This window comes from Gobio gobio (genome assembly GCF_949357685.1).
Source record: "Gobio gobio genome assembly, chromosome: 24".
Classification (NCBI taxonomy): domain Eukaryota; kingdom Metazoa; phylum Chordata; class Actinopteri; order Cypriniformes; family Gobionidae; genus Gobio; species Gobio gobio.
In genome coordinates, this window is record NC_137120.1 from 30,622,665 (window position 1) to 30,641,048 (window position 18,384).

The following is an 18,384-nucleotide window of genomic DNA, read 5'->3' on the forward strand; positions in this document are numbered from 1 at the left end:
TAATAATTAAGGCTAAAATATAAAGGTTTTATAATAATAAAAAAGTGATATATAACTATATTTTATTATGAAACTATGTACATTTATATAATATTAGTATTATATATCATATTATTATATTACCGGTATGTTATAATAAAAAGGTATGCCAAATATATAGATAAAATATTTGTTCTACTATAATTTTTTTATATAGGTCATTATGCTCTACAATGTGTTTACCAAATGCATACATGTTGGATGTGACCATCCGGGTGGGTGTAATTAGGAGGATGATGTCACTATAGGATGATGGCAATAGGAACATCAGACCATGATCACATCAAAGCCCTGTTGCCATGGTAACTAAGTGCGTTGTCAACCCCTGATTCCCAGAGATGGGCGAAAGAGGAGAGTGAGATGAGTGTGAGCTGTGTGAAAGCAATGGACAAGGTGGTGGGGGACTCTCCCCTACTGTGATTGGTGAAATTAGACACAAAGGGAGGGGAGCGGAAGGAGCAGAAAAAGGACACTGCAATATTGTACATGTACCTGATAAATATCCCATAGGGGTATATATTTTTGTGCCTGTGTGTCATCTAACACCATCTTTCTCCTGCCTGTTGTCTTTCAGGACAGTGACGGAGACAAGAGCGAAGACAATCTTGTAGTAGATGTCTCAAATGAGGTCAGTTCACACGCACTGCTGAATTAACATCAGTGAAAGTCTGTACTTACCGTAGTTCTGTCAATCAATTAAAAATGTAATTAAATTAATTAAATGATATGCTAATTAATTAATAAAATGATTTGCCTCCAAACAAAGATGAAGACATTGTTGTGGTTAACAAGATTGAATAGATGTTAGGTTTAGTCGATATATTTTTTATTGCTATATATTAAAATTATGGTTCATACTGTCTTATGATGGTGATACTTTCAGCTCAGATGATAAGAAAATTCATAATTACAGAATTTACATACAGATCTGATCAGCATGAATAAATGCATATATACTGTATAGTATATGTTGTGTGTATATAATAAACTAAATGAGTGTTAAATTACCTGCCTTAGTTTAATTATTTTGTATTTTATCACAGTGAAATTTTATTTTATTTTATTGATTTCTGTTTTGCTTTGTTTTTTTTTTTTTTGCTTTGCTGTTTTGTTTTTTTGTGTTGTTTTGGTTTGGTTTGGTTTAATTTTTGTTTTTGTTTTGTTTTGTCTTGTTTTGTTTTGTTTGATTTTTGTCAAATCAATAACAAAACAAACCAAAGCAAACCAAAAAAACAAAACAAACAAAACAAAAGTCATTATAATAAAATGTTAATTTAAAACAAAGTAAAACTTCACTGTGATAAAAAATAAAACTAAGATTGTCAATTTAACACATTCATTTGTTTTTGTTTTTATTTGTTTTTTTTTAAATTCCACATCAAAATGGACCCAATTTAAGACCCCCCTTGACTTATTTTGGACAATTCATCAGTTCAAGTTAGTTCACAAGTCAACAAGTTAGTCTTCATAAATATTAATCAAAATGCAATAACTTTCACTGCCTGTGAATATCAAACCAAGCCATTACTGGAGACTACAATATCATAAAGACTTGGGCCAGACCGCACAGCAACCACCCACAACACTCTATAGCATTGTAGTCTTTCACTGACTTTAATCTTCATGATGTATATGTATTTTCATCCTGAAAAAGTCTTTCTCTAAATTCTTTATTATTATTTCTATGCAATTATCATCCATTTCAAAGTAAAACATTACAGCTCTGTTTCTCAATTACTGGATACATATTGAACATCACTCATATTTATTCAACTGCATTCATTCAGTAATTGCTGATAATATCACACAGGCAAATCAGCATTGTTTTCAGCTGCAGAGCGTCTAGAGTCAGCGCTATGCTTTCATAATCATTAAGTGACCCGGCAGCATAATTAACACATTTAAAGAACATGATCTGAATTCCTGCAATATCCCACACCAAGGATTTAACTAGGACCTCTCCGCACTGCTGTGCCATTTACTGTTGAGTAAACACCGGATGGCATAATGAGAATTTTGAGTGAAGGGATGAGACCTTGTTTCGTTGAACTCCAGGTTAACAAAGATTAATGAAGGCAAGCATTAATGTTATTTTGAACAAACCCTATTAGCCCGTGCCTCAACATCTAAAACGTGAAAAGAAAAATCACATATCAGAACTAAGGCTCTTGACTCTCCTTAACTCCTTCACTGTTTCCAGGAGCCTTCCTCTCCCATAGGCAGTGCCCATCTGTCTCCTCATGGGAATGGATTGGACCGAGCCCCAAACCTGAGGAAAGAGCTCCCTGGATCCCCAAGTCCCCCACCGGCCTCCCCACCACACAGCCCACCCCCTGGCAAAAACAAGGACACGACACAAGTACGAACACTTTTCTTTGATTCCTAATATGCCAGAATTTACAGTCTTCCCACATTACATCACATTTACTATGGTCATGTTCCATTGACGCTTGACAACCATTGTGGAAAATAGAGTCTGAAACCCTTTGGTGTACGATCACACCGGTGTGATTAGAATGTTCAGTGCGTCATACAGACAATTTGTTTTATTCATATTAGATACACATTGTGTAGGTATTAGGTAACTATAAAATGTACTCTATTGTTCTCTCACTTCACCGGCCTCTTACTTTCATGTATTTCGGGAGAAGTGGATGAATTGACAAGTTGTAAATCCGACAGATACGATTCTATGAATTGCAGTGCAAACCAACATGGCGAAACCGTTATAGATCAGCGATCTCATGCGTTATAGATCAGCGATCATGAGCGTTAAAAGGTTTTATAATAATAATAATAAAGTCATACCTTCTAAAATAACATTCGCCTTAAAAAAACTCATGCTGAGGAGTCAGCTAGGATACTTTAAAGTTATGTGTGAAAGGGTTAAACAATAAAACTTAACCTGTTAAATGTTGAAATGTTGACTCTATATCAGGCGGTCATGCTAAATATTATATGAACTGTTTTACTTTCTACTTCTACTTTCTAATTATTGTGAAAGCTAGATTTGCAGATTTAGCTATAGGGGCTAGCTAGTTTGGGACAAATAAAATGTTGGTTTGTATTGATAAATATTGATAAAAAAATACAAATTTGATACATTTACTTAATTTTAGCTATTTTTATATCATTCCTCGTCAGGGTTTTTTTTTTTTTAAGTTGCCAGCGACCGCCAGCATTGTTTTACCATTTTCATGGGCCCCATAATATTTTGGTAAATGAATATCTGAACTAGCCTGGTCTTACCAGACTCTCGTACATTTCATTTGTACAGAGAGTCTGGCCACTCTCCATTGACAAGCGTTTACTTCCTTGAAGGCGGGTACTCTGTTGAAGTTTAAAACTATTGGATCTGCCAAGAGCCACTCTGGATCTCCCATAACCAATCGCTACCGTTTGGTCGTGACGTATGTCATGCGCCGTTCTCCTCTGTTTCTCACATGGAAATCCGTAAAAATAACTGTGCAGATTGTGCACGCCCCCTCAGTGATAAAACCTACAACTTGCGCATTCAGATTGTGATTTATTCACAGTGGAGGGGAGAGTTTTATGATCTGGAACGCGCTGCTCACGTGGTCCATAACATGATTGCTGTAAATAAAATGTCATATGCTTGGTATGATAAGAATAAATGCTGCCGTAAATAACGGCCCAATTCAAATGTTCATGGGCTTTTTTTCTTTTTCTTTTTTGAGCGGTGATGAAATATATTGCTCTTGTAAATACTTGCCAGCATTTAAAGAAATACAAGTCTAGATATGCATCCAATTTACAGCGCTGCTGTACGGTGCTCTGCAGTGGTCAAAAAGGATATAAACAGTGAATTTTTAAGTGATATATTCTTGAATGTGGATTCGGACAGCAATTAAATTACCACATGACCTTGGTGTTTGTCTAAAACAGTAGGTAATTCGGCCGGGGATTTTTACGCAATTGGTGGGAGACGGACGGCAATAAAACCACTGACTAGCCCCTGTAAATGATGGGAATACCTTCCGACCCCACGAGAAACAATTACCGTCCGAATAGGGCTTCAGCCAACTTCTTCACCACTAACGGAGCGAGCTGGACAGGCTTTAACTTCTGGATATTCGGCAGCGGTGCCACAACGTAATGAATGGCTTCACTCTCATCTTTCTCCGCCGCCATTACTGAACTACAACTCAAACTAGTGCACGACATCAACATCATTATTCTCAGCCACTCCCTCTGTTCGCTGATTGGACCGGTAAAAATTTGTTCGGAGAAAACCTAAGAATATACCGCAGTCCCAGACGGACTACTGAAGGAAAATGAAAATTGAGCGGAAGTATGTAGGAGGGCGGAGCCAGGCTATATCTGAACCATAGACCATAAAAAAAAATGGACGACGCGACTTCATTGACTTCCGCTGACCATAGTTGAAGCTTTTGTATGCTCGCTCACGGCGCTGACATCTTGGAACCGAGTCTGCGCAGTAGCGATCTCGGGACCGGAGTTGCGCAGTAGAGAGCAGGAAGTAGAGGCGCGATTATCAAAAGCCCGCCCACACTCTCGCAGATGCAGAACAGTTCATTATGTTGGTGTGAAAATAAACAGTTATGGAAATGTAGAAATTAAAGCTAAAGATCCAATCTCCTCCCAAAAATCCCGAAAAAAGTCCGTTAGTGCCTCAGTGACAACTTCACTCAGAGAAGCCATCAATCTCAGCTGTCAATCATGACGTCACACCCCCCGTTTTTAAAGCATCAAATAACTCACTAAAACTAAACTTATTTAAAAAACGAACACTTGAAATGAAATTATTGTAATAAAAACTGCCTAAAATGACAGAAACCATCTTTAGGAAACAATTATTTGAAGTGTAATTGAATTGTTTAGTGTGTCTCGCGTCCATTCAAATACATGGAGGGGTGGGGTTTAGTATATTAGCTATACTGGGACCGGCCACCAGGGGGCGATCAAGGCGCAGAAGCTTCAATTTCTGACAGGAGCACTACAGGCTTGATCTGAACATGCATAACATCAAATAAACAGACCCTCTTCTTGTAAACTGAAAAATATTTTATTCTAGCTTAATGCATTCTTTTAATACAACACTTGAATGTAAGTTTCATAAAAACATATATTTTGAGCAAAAAAAATGAGAAAATCACCCCCTACCGTAAAAAACCCGGAAAATTCCATCAGCACTGTCTCATAAATTACAGAAATTTCATCAATGGCAGGGAAAGAGTTATTATAATAAATTGATAGTATGTTTACACAACAGTGATGCATTAAAAACAGATGACAACGTTGTCAAGACGATCCCTGTTCATGCGGATCTGCGAAAATGACTAAAAAGGCTGCATTGAGCATTCCAGGCTAGTAGGCGGCGATGTCACTTTGTCAAGAAACACCCCGAACATGTAATATGCATGCGTGAACCCAGATCAGTGGCGTGAACATGTAATGCGCATGTTTTATTACAAATTCACGTTGTTGTTGTTTACATGGAGACGGTAAAGACATCGGTTTCAAAACCTTGCACTTTGAAACCAGTTTTCAAAGACGCGTGTTTTCAGGCCCCCAAAATGCTTTTGTCGTGTAAATGAATGGCCAAAACACATTAAAAAAATCAGTTTTCAGTTGAAAAAGGTGTTGTGTAAACATATACATATTTAGTACAAATTTACTCAGGATCCATATCAGGGTTACTATACGTTATTCAACATTATGACAAATAATAGCATCTGTCTCTTGGTTCTATTGGCAGACAGAAAAATCTCAGTCGCCCTCTTCCAAATCAGGCAATTCCTCTCCCTCTCACCATGACCCTCTCACCCCTGGTCCACCCGGGCCCAGCACTTCCTGTTTACGCCTGGTCAACAAAGCCGCCTCCTCGGCAGACCCCCTGGGTAAGACGTTGTCTGTTTGCGTTTATAGCAAACACAATTCAATGAAAACAATTGTTTAATTGTGCATTCTGTAGCTCTGCGGAGTCCCTTGACTATGACGCCTGGTTCTTACCCGGCTCATTTCGGGGTGGTATCCCACGCTGGGCTTAACGGAGAGCTGGCCAGCCCAGGCGGGTTTGGAGGCTCGCTCACCCTCTCGCCCCAAATTAGTGCTGCAGCTAGTGCCTACACACGCAGCCCTATGGTAACTGGGTTTCTGAATCTCTTGCAGTTGACAAAAGTGTACAAAAAGCACTTTAACCTTGAACACTTTCCTTTACAGGTAGCGTATGAATCACGGTCACATCTTAGGCCCTCCGGGCTGTCCTCCTCGCTGCCTGGCTCTACAGGTGGCAAGCCGTGAGTTTCTCCTCTTTCTTTTACCTCCCTCTGTTTTGAAATGGAGTTGCACAGCAATGGCCAGCATATAACTAACTATTAGTCCAAAATAGTGCTGCTTTTGTTTTCCGTGCTTGTAATACAATCCCCTCTCAAGTCCCCCGCTGACAGCTACGCCGAGAAAAGCACTTGAATTCAGGCAAACATCCTTAAGGCAGCAAATAATTGCTGCACCCACTGAATGACACTTGCAAAAACATGCAAACTTCTCATAATTATGTTGTCAAACTTCTTAAGTACTTAAGGTTTCAATCAGCCTGTATTCTTATTTTAAATGAGTCCTTTTAGCATTTAATTTTTGTTCCTTAAAGACCACTTATAATGTTAGTTTCAGTTTACTGAACCAAAAACAGTCGTAATTTAGTTTTTTATGGACCCCATTGACTTTGTATGGACAAAAACATATATCGTTTTTGTGTTCTGCAGAAGAATGAAAGTCAAACTTAATTTTTTGAGTTAACTACCATTTTAACGTCCACTTTATTCCGGCCCCCAGTGCTTACTCGTTCCACGTGAGCGTAGATGGTCAAATGCAGCCGGTGCCCTTCCCTCCGGACGCCCTCCTCGGCCCTGGCATCCCGCGGCACGCCCGTCAGATCCACACCCTCAGTCATGGAGAGGTGGTGTGTGCCGTCACCATCAGCACTTCCACGCGCCACGTCTACACCGGTGGGAAAGGCTGCGTCAAAGTGTGGGACATCAGCCAACCGGGCAGCAAGAGCCCGATGGCCCAACTGGACTGCTTGGTGAGATCTGCGTCATGTGAAACTCCTTATAGTTGCTACTTGGCATCATAGTTGGACTAAATAATGTCTACGCCTTCATCCATTCAGAATCGAGACAACTACATCCGATCGTGTAAGATTCTCCCAGATGGACGGACCTTGATAGTTGGGGGTGAAGCCAGCACACTGTCCATCTGGGACTTGGCCACGCCCACTCCACGCATCAAGGCCGAATTAACGTCCTCGGCTCCGGCCTGCTACGCTCTGGCCATCAGTCCTGACAACAAGGTCTGCTTCTCCTGCTGCAGTGATGGAAACATCGTGGTCTGGGACCTGCACAACCAGACGCTCGTCAGGTAGCTAAAGACTCCTGCTGGTGAGATAGACGGCGCTCTTCTCCCTGAGGTCATGTGATGTTCTTGTGTCGCCCTCCGCAGGCAGTTCCAAGGCCACACAGACGGAGCCAGCTGTATAGATATTTCCAACGATGGGACCAAACTGTGGACGGGGGGTCTGGACAACACAGTGCGCTGCTGGGACCTGAGAGAGGGCCGACAGCTGCAGCAGCATGACTTCACCTCACAGGTACTGCAGCTCAGTGGGAACATAGGATTTGAATTTGTGTGTATATATATATATTTTAAAGACAACATGAAAAGAAAAAAAACCCTCTGACTCAGAACATTAGCAACACCCTAGCAACCAGCTAGCAACCACTTAGAACACCTAAACAACACCTAGCAATCCCCTGGCAACCGCCCAGGACGTCCCAGATAGAAATGTTCTAACAACCTCCCAAAACCCCCAAACAACCACATACATAGCAACATCCTAGCAATGCCCTGGCAACCAGTTAGAACATCCTGGAAACCACATAACAACACCATATCAACCAGCTAGCAATGTCAACTTACAATTTTCTAGTAACCACCCTGAAAACCCTAGCAACATAGCAAACACCCTAAAATCCCCTGACAATCACCCAGAACATCCTATAAAACCACGTAGCAACACCTTAGTAACCAGCTAGCAATGTTCTAGCAACCACTCAAAACATTGTCGCAACCACATTGCAGCAACCTAGCAATCCCCTGGCAACCACCCAGGACATCCCAGATAGAAATGTTCTAACAACCTCCCAAAACCGCCAAGCAACCACATAGCAATATCCTAGCAATGCCCTAGCAACCAGTTAGAACATCATGGAAACCACATATCAACTCCATATCAACCAGCTAGCAATGTCAACTTACAATGTCCTAGTAACCACCCTGAAAACCCTAGCAACATAGCAAACAAAAAATCCCCTGACAATCACCCAGAACATCCTATAAAACCACATAGCAACACCCTAGTAACCAGCTAACGATGTTCTAGCAACCACTCAAAACATTGTAGCAACCACATTGCAATAACCTAGCAATCCCCTGGCAACCAACCAGGACATCCCAGATAGAAATGTTCTAACAACTTCCCAAAACCCCCAAGCAACCACATAGCAACACATTAGCAATGGCCTGGCAACCAGTTAGAACATTCTGGAAACCACATAACAACACCATATCAACCAGCTAGCAATGTCAACTTACAATGTGCTAGTAACCCCACTGAAAACCCTAGCAACATAGCAAACACCCTTAAAATCCCCTGACAATCACCCAGAACATCCTATAAAACCACATAGCAACACCCTAGTAACCAGCTAGCGATGTTCTTGCAACCACTCAAAACAATGTAGCAACCACATTGCAATAACCTAGCAATCCCCTGGCAACCAACCAGGACATCCCAGATAGAAATGTTCTAACAACCTCCCAAAACCCCCAAGCAACCACATAACAACACATTAGCAATGGCCTAGCAACTACTTAGAAAATCCTGGAAACCACATAGCAAACACCCTTTCAAATCCCCTGACAATCACCCAAAACACCATAGCAACCAACTACCAGTACCCTAGCAACCACCCAGAGTGATACATTACATGAACTGTTTTTCATACATAAGACAGAACCATGTATTAGTAGAGTAAATTCTGTCTTTATATTCCAGGCTTTAGAACTACTTCCTGTCCATTTTCATTTTTTTTATTGGTGTTTTTATGTGCACACGCAGATCTTTTCTCTGGGTTACTGTCCCACGGGCGAGTGGCTTGCAGTGGGGATGGAGAGCAGTAATGTGGAAGTGCTGCACGTCTCCAAACCAGACAAATACCAGCTGCACCTTCACGAAAGCTGCGTTCTCTCGCTCAAGTTCGCCTACTGCGGTATGAGAGTCACTATCGATTGTGCCGCACTTTGAAACGTGCGGTTTCTAAACTGCTCCGTGCCACCCATGCATTCATATGATCCTTTATTATTTATGCCCTATTTAAAATAAATGCTATTCTATTTTAAGATGGAGAGGACATGATTTGTTTCTCTTTCAGGGAAGTGGTTTGTAAGCACGGGAAAGGACAATCTGCTCAATGCATGGAGGACGCCGTATGGAGCCAGTATTTTCCAGGTTTGTTCCAAAAACCTCTGACATTCTTTCTTCCTTGGAAAACAAACAGAGATGTTTTGAATGTCCTAAACCTTTTAATGCTGCAGAACAAAATAAGAGTGCAGCTGTGCGAAGACAGAGAGCTTGTATTTAAAGCTAGATGATTCTCGGCTTAGATTCAAGTATTATTTCACTCCTGTCTCTCTCTCTTTTAGTCAAAGGAGTCCTCGTCTGTCCTGAGCTGTGACGTGTCCCCAGACGACAAGTATATTGTAACTGGTTCTGGGGATAAGAAAGCCACAGTGTATGAAGTGGTGTACTGAACGCAGACAAAGACAGACGGATGGATGAACAAAGAGCGCCAAGCATGACACAATCATGGACGCGTGGCAGGCAACCATGGCTCTTCTATTTGCGGTCCTTTCGCTCCATCCAGTCACCATAACTTCAGAGCAAGAGAAAGGCTTTGTTCGCAATGGCATACTACCATACTACTCGTACTATTTATGCAGTATGCATCCTGCCCAGACAGCAACATAGTGTCTGGCCACATCTGGTATTCCACGCGTATCAGAAGTGGGCCGGATCTGGAACTATGCTGCTGTCTGGGTGTGCACAGTATGAACATTTTCTTTATACATATTATTCCCAGATGGCGTATTACATTATCCAAAATTTCCTGTAAACACTATGTGTGATACTGGCAATGTGCTCAACTTGACCTTCCAGTTTAAAGTCGGCATCATAAGGAAATTCACCCTATTTTCTAAATAATATGAATTAATGCATGCTTCATTTTTTTAAATATTTTTTGACCTTGTAATTTTTGATCAAGATGTCCTATTTTGTTTCTTCTCAGCAATTCGAATGTACAATAAATCACAATATGGAAGAAAATATTTGTTGCTACTTATGTTACATTGCGACTTTAACAACAACACATTTTTTCATGGCTTAGTTTATTGGACTAAGACAATGTGCATTATACGCGTTAATTAAACACGCAACAATGTAGCATACTATTTATCGTAACATTTTTCTGTGCTTATTGTTTTATATTCTATTTTTTAAATGGTATGCAATGTACAGTGTGTACTGAGAAGTATGCAGTATGCTAGTACTCCATTACGAACGTAGCACGTGAGAGGGGAGCTGTTAATTAGAACAGTCTCCGAGCTAAAAGTGGAAGCCCTACAGACAGCTGGTACTTAGGGAGCTTCTTCTTACAGCAACACAAAAAACAAGACAATCATTTCATTAGTCGCAAACTCCCTCCATAAAGAGAGCACAACATCTCCAACCCCACCCCCCCAACGAGAAAAGACAGTTTGGAGGCTCCTGACTCGCGTTGGAGCATTTCTGGATGAACACGAAATGGGCGTACAAACAATTCTCCACTCGCCTATCCAACCCAATTAGACATTCATGTGGCAAATCCCAGTCGAATTCTCCAACCTGCATTTAATTTCCTTCTTCCACAAGTCGGTGTCTAATGAGGAGCAAGGGTAAATCATGCAGGATTCGTGTGGCAAATATTCACAACCACGACCGTTATTCGTTTTAATTCTTGTGGATTATCATACAGATGTTGCGCTCATTTGTGGTTTAATGCTCATTTTCATGTAATTAATTATCTTTTAGTTTTGCATAGGGAAATCTTTTTATGATTGCTCTACTTTAGTGAGATGAAGCAATGCATCAGGACGTATAATTGCAAATACCTAAACATTTGAAATTAGTATATGAAAATGTAAAAAGAAATGTAATGTTTAATGCAGAACAATTAATTATTATAAAAATGTGTGACAAAAATATATAATTAATCAACAGCATGGGAGAGAATGCAATAGTATCTTTATGAAGATAAAAAAAATTTAATTTGGGGGCTGCAAATATTATGCAACTACCTCATGATATATGATGATATATCAGTTTAATTGCAATTAATGAGTAGTGATATCATGAAATTTAGGGATGCAAATGTATTAAAAACTGCATTTCAATGAATGTAACCTTGCTTAAAACTGAGCGGTCCTAAAACAGAGCCCTGATGCACACCATTAATAAGAAGAGCTGTGTTTGCCAACCTGATCAGGAATGTATCAGTTTAATAGCAATTAATGAATATAAATATGATGTAATTAATTGAAATTCAGCTTTAAATCAATTGACATCACTAAATGTAACCTCTTCTCAAGATAGACAGAGAGAAATGCTTAAAAAACTGAGCGGTCCTAAAACAGAGCCCTGATGCACAACATTAATAAGAAGAGCTGTGTTTGTCAACCTGATCAGGAATGTATCAGTTTAATCGTAATTAATGAATAGAGATATCATGTAATTAATTGAAATGCAGTTTTTAATCAATTGGCATCACTAAATGTAACCTCTTCTCAAGTTAGACAGAAATGTTTGAAAATCTGAGCAGTCCTAAAACAGAGCCCTGATGCACACCATTAATAAAGAAGAGCTGTGGTTGCCAACCTGATCAGGAATGTATCAGCTTAATCGCAATTAATGGATAGAGATATCAGGTCATTAATTGAAATGCAGTTTTTAATCAATTGACATCCCTAAATGTAACCTCTTCTCAAGTTAGACAGAAATGTTTGAAAATCTGAGCAGTCCTAAAACAGAGCCCTGATGCACACCATTAATAAAGAAGAGCTGTGGTTGCCAACCTGACCAGGAATGTTCAAGGAGAGACTACATAATTAATCTACTACATGCACCAAACATCCTGCTGGGAACAGGTTTTTTTTTTTTAATTACAGTTTTGTTTTGTTCATTCTTCTTTTGATCTATAAAGCTTTTCTCAGCACTTGGATGAGTCAAATCGTTTTTGCTTGTGAACTGAAGGAATTGTATCCTTAAGTTCATTCTCATTTTTATGGCAATAGTAAGCAGTGATACTACAGTGTTTTGATCAGTCTGTTTATTTCCCAGAAAGTGCCGTGTGTTTTTTTTTAAATAGCGGAAAATAAGGCTGCCTACAAACAGCGGCATTTGTCTGTTTTAAGGTAGTCTCCACTGCATGATCTGTCTTTGACATCATGCTATAGAAATATCTGTATCTATCTACCCTTATATAATGCATTATGTTTGTATACTGAGAACAATGTTCACCGTCAAGATTTCATTAAAGACTGTCTCTCTCTCTCTTTCTCTTGAAAGCCAAGGAACTTTTTTCGAAGGCATTGCTGTGATAGCCCTGTAGCACTTCCCATGTGATGTAAAAGACATGTATACATTGACAAATTAAACTTGTTGTCATCTTTTGAAGTTGTTGCATTCTTGAGAGTGGTTCAATATCAAAGAATAATAATAAAAAAAAGTGTTATCCAGACCAACTCATGTTTATGCAAATTTTATTTACATGTGTAAAATTATACACAATAAATTGTAATTTAATTAATTAAAAAAAAATGAACATCAGCTTGGTTACAATTAATGAATTTAATACATTAACATGTGAAAATTGTACATATGTAAATAAAATTTGCATAAGTATGAGTCGTGGGGGGTCAGCATATATTTTAAGTTTTTTTTAAATATATATTAGCCTTCTAAATGGGTAAACAAGCTGGGATACCAGAAAGTATTTTAACATGTAATTTAATTATTGGAATTATTTACTATCGTCATCATTATGCAGGGTAAAAACATTTAAAAACAATCCATTGGAAATTAGATTTTAAACTATAAATTAATGCAAGTTTCTTTTGGCTTTTAAAGAGCTTTATTTACAGTTCATACATACCGAGTTTGCGACCAAACAGTCAAAATAATTTTCAACATGCTCCAACATACAGTATTTACGTGATAGGACATTAACTGAGTGTCTTTATATCCATTTCCCTGAAGTCAATGAAACACTAAAATCCAGAGCCTCGTTGTCCTACATCATAGAGTCCATCATCTTATACATCATCCATACAATCATAACACAGAGCCGAGATCAGGTCAGCTTCTAGAAAACGATCAATGAAGAAGTCTTAGGTCAGTCCTTAAGGTCTCATCATAATTCATTCATCCACTGCGGCTCCATAATCGTCCATTTCCGTGAAAATTCCGAAGGCTAAAAAAATAAGATTTCTTTTACTACTATATTCACTACAGAGGTTTCATCTTGTTTAAAAAAAGAAAGAAAGAGAGAACAAGAATAGAGGAGGTCTTTGGAGAAATTCCATGGTTTTGAAGCTAGACTACCAGCTTTCCTCACAGCATTAAAAAAAAAAAACAAGGTCAGTTCTCAAGATCCACCATCCGATCCGGGAGTTGAAAAGTACAGCCGTCCTGCCGTCTCAGAGTCCATATTCATGTCCATGTCACACCTTTTGTCTCCCAACTCGGAGATAAAATAACGTTGAATCTGGTCTCCTCAATCGAATCAGTTTTTCGCTTTATGAAAGACGTTCTGAACACATTCAGTTTAGTATATGACTTCATACACAGTAGCCTTCTTATCTCCTGAGCCAGTGACAATGAACTGGTCGTCAGGCGAGATGTCACAGCTGAGGACGGATGACGATTCCTTAGACTAGGGACAAAAACAATTAGTTAGAGAGTTCGTTCAGGCGTTAGATAGCATTTCCAATCATTGTTTGTCTTCTGTATTGTGATAAAAAGGACACATAGAAAGTCTATTCAACAAAAATTCCTTCAGACACATTAGGATGATATCAAAGTCTTCATGATATTGACTAAAATGTAATTTAAATGATCAATTATACAGTGCTATAACAATAAGCTATTTGATACCTAAAGCTAAATTGAATTTTGCAAAAATTCCCACATAAATCAGAAAAAAAAGTTATGCTTGTATGAGGTGGTTTATCCGGCGATTCGGAAAAGGAATATTTAGCAAAACTGATATGGAAACATTTGTGTCGCATTTACACGTCACCTGGCATACGTAAAAGTCGATTATTCTTTAACCCTCTGGTGTTTAACACCTAAAAATTTAACTTCCTCCACCCCAGTAAAACCAATGCAATTTATTTTTCTTCAATATTTTTACTTTTTAATTTTCTATTTTGAGATGATTTGATGGCATTTTTTTATATTTATGCAATAATTATGGTCTATTTTTGCCATTGAAAATTATTTTTTAAATATTTTTTTATTATTGCAGTATTTCAGGTTAAAATAGAGAATAGGCCTTCAAAATAATTTTTTTTGAAGGCAGATTAGCGCCCGCTTTTGGAATTATTTAAGAAATCATGCAACCATGGGTGTAATCACTAGAGGTCTCTATGGAGAGGCTTGAGAATTCACTAGTTCTCTTTTGAACACATTTAATTATTTTTTTTGATGGATTTGAATCTATATTTAAAAAATCTCAAAGACTATTTATTATAAAGTTTTAGATATTTCTTTTTTGTTCGAAATATAGTTTTTTTTTTCTGTGAATTTGTGTTTTTGCAGATTTCCCATTAATTTCCTATGGTGGTCATTTTTGACCGAAGAGCACAAGTGGGAGTATTTTTTTTATGACCACTTAGCATGCTCGAATCATGCCCTCAATTTTTTTGTGTGTTTACATACCTAATGCTTGAAAAGTCATCAAGTTTCATATCATTCTGATGAAGCTGTGATTTTTAGAAATCCAAAATGTGGTTCATAGGTTCAGTTTTTCGTGTGTGTTCGTGTTCGTGTTTGTGTGTGTGTGTGTGTATATTCAGAGAATGTTTGTGTTTTTGCAGATTTCCCATTCATTTCCTATGGTCGGTCATTTATGACCGAACACAATGAATGCTACTTTTTTTTTTTACGACCAATTAGCATGCTCGAATCATCACCCCGATTTTTTGTGTGTTTACATATCTAATGCTAGAAAAATCACCAAGTTTCATATCATTCCGATGAAGCTCTGATTTTAAAAATTTCAAAAATGACCGGAGAGCACCAGGAGGGTTAAAGAAGGCGTGGTATGTTTGGACAGAAGACGAGTGTTCTTTATTAAACTCATAAAAGACAAACTAATTACGGGAATACTGGATTCAAAACTATGGAAGCTATCCGCCACAGAATAAAACATTTTAAAAGATAAATAAGACTTTTTCACTCAATATCACTCAATTCAAAGTCAAAATTGTGAGAGAAAGTCACAATTACCTTTTAAAAATGAAATTATGTGGCGGAAATAAGCTTTCATACTAAACAACAAAGAAATGGCACAATTTATCAAGAACTCCAAGCAGATATGATGGAGAAAAACCTGGAAACACCTCTCTCCAGTATAAGGGGCTTTCCTTGCCATTAAAGCTTGGATATCACGCCTACGTCTCCTTCCATTAAAAATAATGGCTAGTGCAGTAGCTGCGATATACGCAAACCTACCAACATCCATCGCCATGATTTTTGGAATGACTTCTCACAGGAGGAAAGAATTACGTTTTAGTTGCCATCATTTCGCAATCGTTTTTATCGGCATTTGGAAAATAGCTCAAATCTGTAATGGAAACCCGGCTACTGATCATTTTTGGAAATGGGAAGCTTGTTACTGGAAAATCTGCAGCATTTTAAAACTTACTTACAAAGTAGTTAATAGCATTACAACTTTTAGTTAGTTAATCCCCAACATGGCAGTATTTATAATCAACACACAATTTTGTAACCAAACAGCACCATACCTGGAATATGCTTGATCCGTATGGAGTTCGCCATGCATTCAGTAGATTATCTTTTCCTGTGCTTACAAACCATTTACCTGCAAAAGTTAAGAGTATGATTTTATGCATAATCCTTTCGTTTTTTCCATAATGCTCAACCTCATTTTCTGAATTTCTAAGAAAAACGAGGTGTTTTTAGGAGAACAAAAAAAAAATCCACCAAACATACCGCAGTAGGCGAACTTGAGCGAGAGAACGCAGCTTTCGTGAAGGTGCAGCTGGTATTTGTCTGGTTTGGAGACGTGCAGCACTTCCACATTACTGCTCTCCATCCCCACTGCAAGCCACTCGCCCGTGGGACAGTAACCCAGAGAAAAAATCTGCGTGTGCACAAATAAACACATCCTTTAATGCTAAGAATGTCCCCATTTCAACAACAGAACATCCTAATCCGGTCTTCACGCATTGAGGCGACATCCACATTAATCTGGATTTGAAAACCGCTTTCCGCACTAGCGTTTCTAAGCATTTGCCAAAAGTTGCTCGTCCACACAAAAATGTCTGAACATGCTTAAAAATCACCTTGCTGCGCATGCATAAAATCGAATAAAAGCTCACTGAGATGATATGGAGTTCTCACGCTATTCTTCCGACAGTCATTTTATTAGAAAAAGATTTCAAAATTGCACTTCCCTACTATATAGTAAGTAAAAAAAACAGTATTTAGAAAAAAAGAGCAGTTCAAATTCACAGTACTCATAAAACCAAAAGTTACAAGGATGAACTACTACTTTACACTGTCCAAATTTACAAATTTATCCAGATTAATGTTCAGAGTTACATGAAAACTCTTCAAATGCTCAGTACCTGTGAGGTGAAGTCATGCTGCTGCAGCTGTCGGCCCTCTCTCAGGTCCCAGCAGCGCACTGTGTTGTCCAGACCTCCCGTCCACAGTTTGGTCCCGTCGTTGGAAATATCTATACAGCTGGCTCCGTCTGTGTGGCCTTGGAACTGCCTGCGGAGGGCGACACAAGAACATCACATGACCTCAGGAAGAAGAGCGCCGTCTATCTCACCAGCAGGAGTCTTTAGCTACCTGACGAGCGTCTGGTTGTGCAGGTCCCAGACCACGATGTTTCCATCACTGCAGCAGGAGAAGCAGACCTTGTTGTCGGGACTGATGGCCAGAGCGTAGCAGGCCGGAGCCGAGGACGTTAATTCGGCCTTGATGCGTGGAGTGGGTGTGGCCAAGTCCCAGATGGACAGTGTGCTGGCTTCACCCCCAACTATCAAGGTCCGCCCATCTGGGAGGAGCTTGCATGAGCGAATGTAGTTGTCTCGATTCTGATAGGACGAAAGGAGAGACATCATTTAGTCCTACTAGGATGGCATAGAACAACTACAAGGAGAGTTTCACATGACGCAGATCTCACCAAGCAGTCCAGTTGGGCCATCGGGCTCTTGCTGCCCGGTTGGCTGATGTCCCACACTTTGACGCAGCCTTTCCCACCGGTGTAGACGTGGCGCGTGGAAGTGCTGATGGTGACGGCACACACCACCTCTCCATGACTGAGGGTGTGGATCTGACGGGCGTGCCGCGGGATGCCAGGGCCGAGGAGGGCGTCAGGAGGGAAGGGCACCGGCTGCATTTGACCATCTGCGCTCACATGGAACGAGTAAGCACTGGGGGCGGGAAAGACATACAATTTCATTCAAGAGCTTTTTCAAGTGAGAGCATTTGACATCAGCAAATGGGAATTGGCATTGGAAACTCACGGCTTTCCAGAAGCTGCTGACTGCAGGCTAGCAGGTAACCCTGGTACTCTCATATGAGGGTGAGGAGACTCGTAGCCCACCTTGGAAAGTAAGTGACACCTTAGTTTAATGAGATTAAATAGTAAAGGAACAAGGAAAATATAGGGTTAACTGTTTTTCCCCCTCACCACGGGTGAACGTCCATATCCAGCCGCGGCGGCAGCGGCAGCAGCGGCAGCAGCAGCAGAACCATTCATCTGAGGGGAGACGAGGTGGAGACCGGCACCGTATCCCGCTGCTCCCGCCAACTCCCCGTTAACTCCCGGAGGAGGGAGCCCAAATGCACCAGGGGGGTACGCGCCCTGCACAGCCAATGGGTTCCTCAGACCTAATGCTAAGAAACACAGAAATGGGGGGGAACAGAGTTGTGAAGCATTTAATTAAGCA

At 39.8% G+C, this 18,384-nt stretch overlaps 2 protein-coding genes across 14 annotated transcripts in view; one reads left to right on the forward strand and one right to left on the reverse strand.

The window, feature by feature from the left end:
- tle2b (TLE family member 2, transcriptional corepressor b) overlaps positions 1–12,848 on the forward strand; it is a 73,016-nt gene extending 60,168 nt beyond the window's left edge. Inside the window, exons 10-20 of one of the 2 annotated variants that reach the window (XM_079808566.1) lie at positions 614–667; positions 2,240–2,398; positions 5,780–5,921; positions 5,996–6,165; positions 6,244–6,320; positions 6,856–7,105; positions 7,193–7,440; positions 7,522–7,669; positions 9,200–9,350; positions 9,513–9,589; positions 9,784–12,848. In XM_079808566.1, coding sequence (XP_079664692.1) covers positions 614–667; positions 2,240–2,398; positions 5,780–5,921; positions 5,996–6,165; positions 6,244–6,320; positions 6,856–7,105; positions 7,193–7,440; positions 7,522–7,669; positions 9,200–9,350; positions 9,513–9,589; positions 9,784–9,891 — 1,584 coding nt within the window. In that variant the 3' untranslated portion in view covers positions 9,892–12,848. The remainder of the gene's footprint in view (positions 1–613; positions 668–2,239; positions 2,399–5,779; positions 5,922–5,995; positions 6,166–6,243; positions 6,321–6,855; positions 7,106–7,192; positions 7,441–7,521; positions 7,670–9,199; positions 9,351–9,512; positions 9,590–9,783) is intronic. The other variant, XM_079808565.1, reaches the window with a different exon arrangement.
- tle2a (TLE family member 2, transcriptional corepressor a) overlaps positions 9,931–18,384 on the reverse strand; it is a 40,138-nt gene continuing 31,684 nt past the window's right edge. For all 12 annotated transcript variants that reach the window (XM_079808554.1, XM_079808563.1, XM_079808553.1 and 9 more), the window contains 8 exons: positions 18,126–18,331; positions 17,959–18,038; positions 17,616–17,865; positions 17,279–17,526; positions 17,050–17,197; positions 16,412–16,562; positions 16,204–16,280; positions 9,931–14,108 (listed from right to left, as the gene is read on the reverse strand). In XM_079808554.1, the coding sequence (XP_079664680.1) occupies positions 14,001–14,108; positions 16,204–16,280; positions 16,412–16,562; positions 17,050–17,197; positions 17,279–17,526; positions 17,616–17,865; positions 17,959–18,038; positions 18,126–18,331 (1,268 nt within the window). In that variant the 3' untranslated portion in view covers positions 9,931–14,000. The remainder of the gene's footprint in view (positions 14,109–16,203; positions 16,281–16,411; positions 16,563–17,049; positions 17,198–17,278; positions 17,527–17,615; positions 17,866–17,958; positions 18,039–18,125; positions 18,332–18,384) is intronic.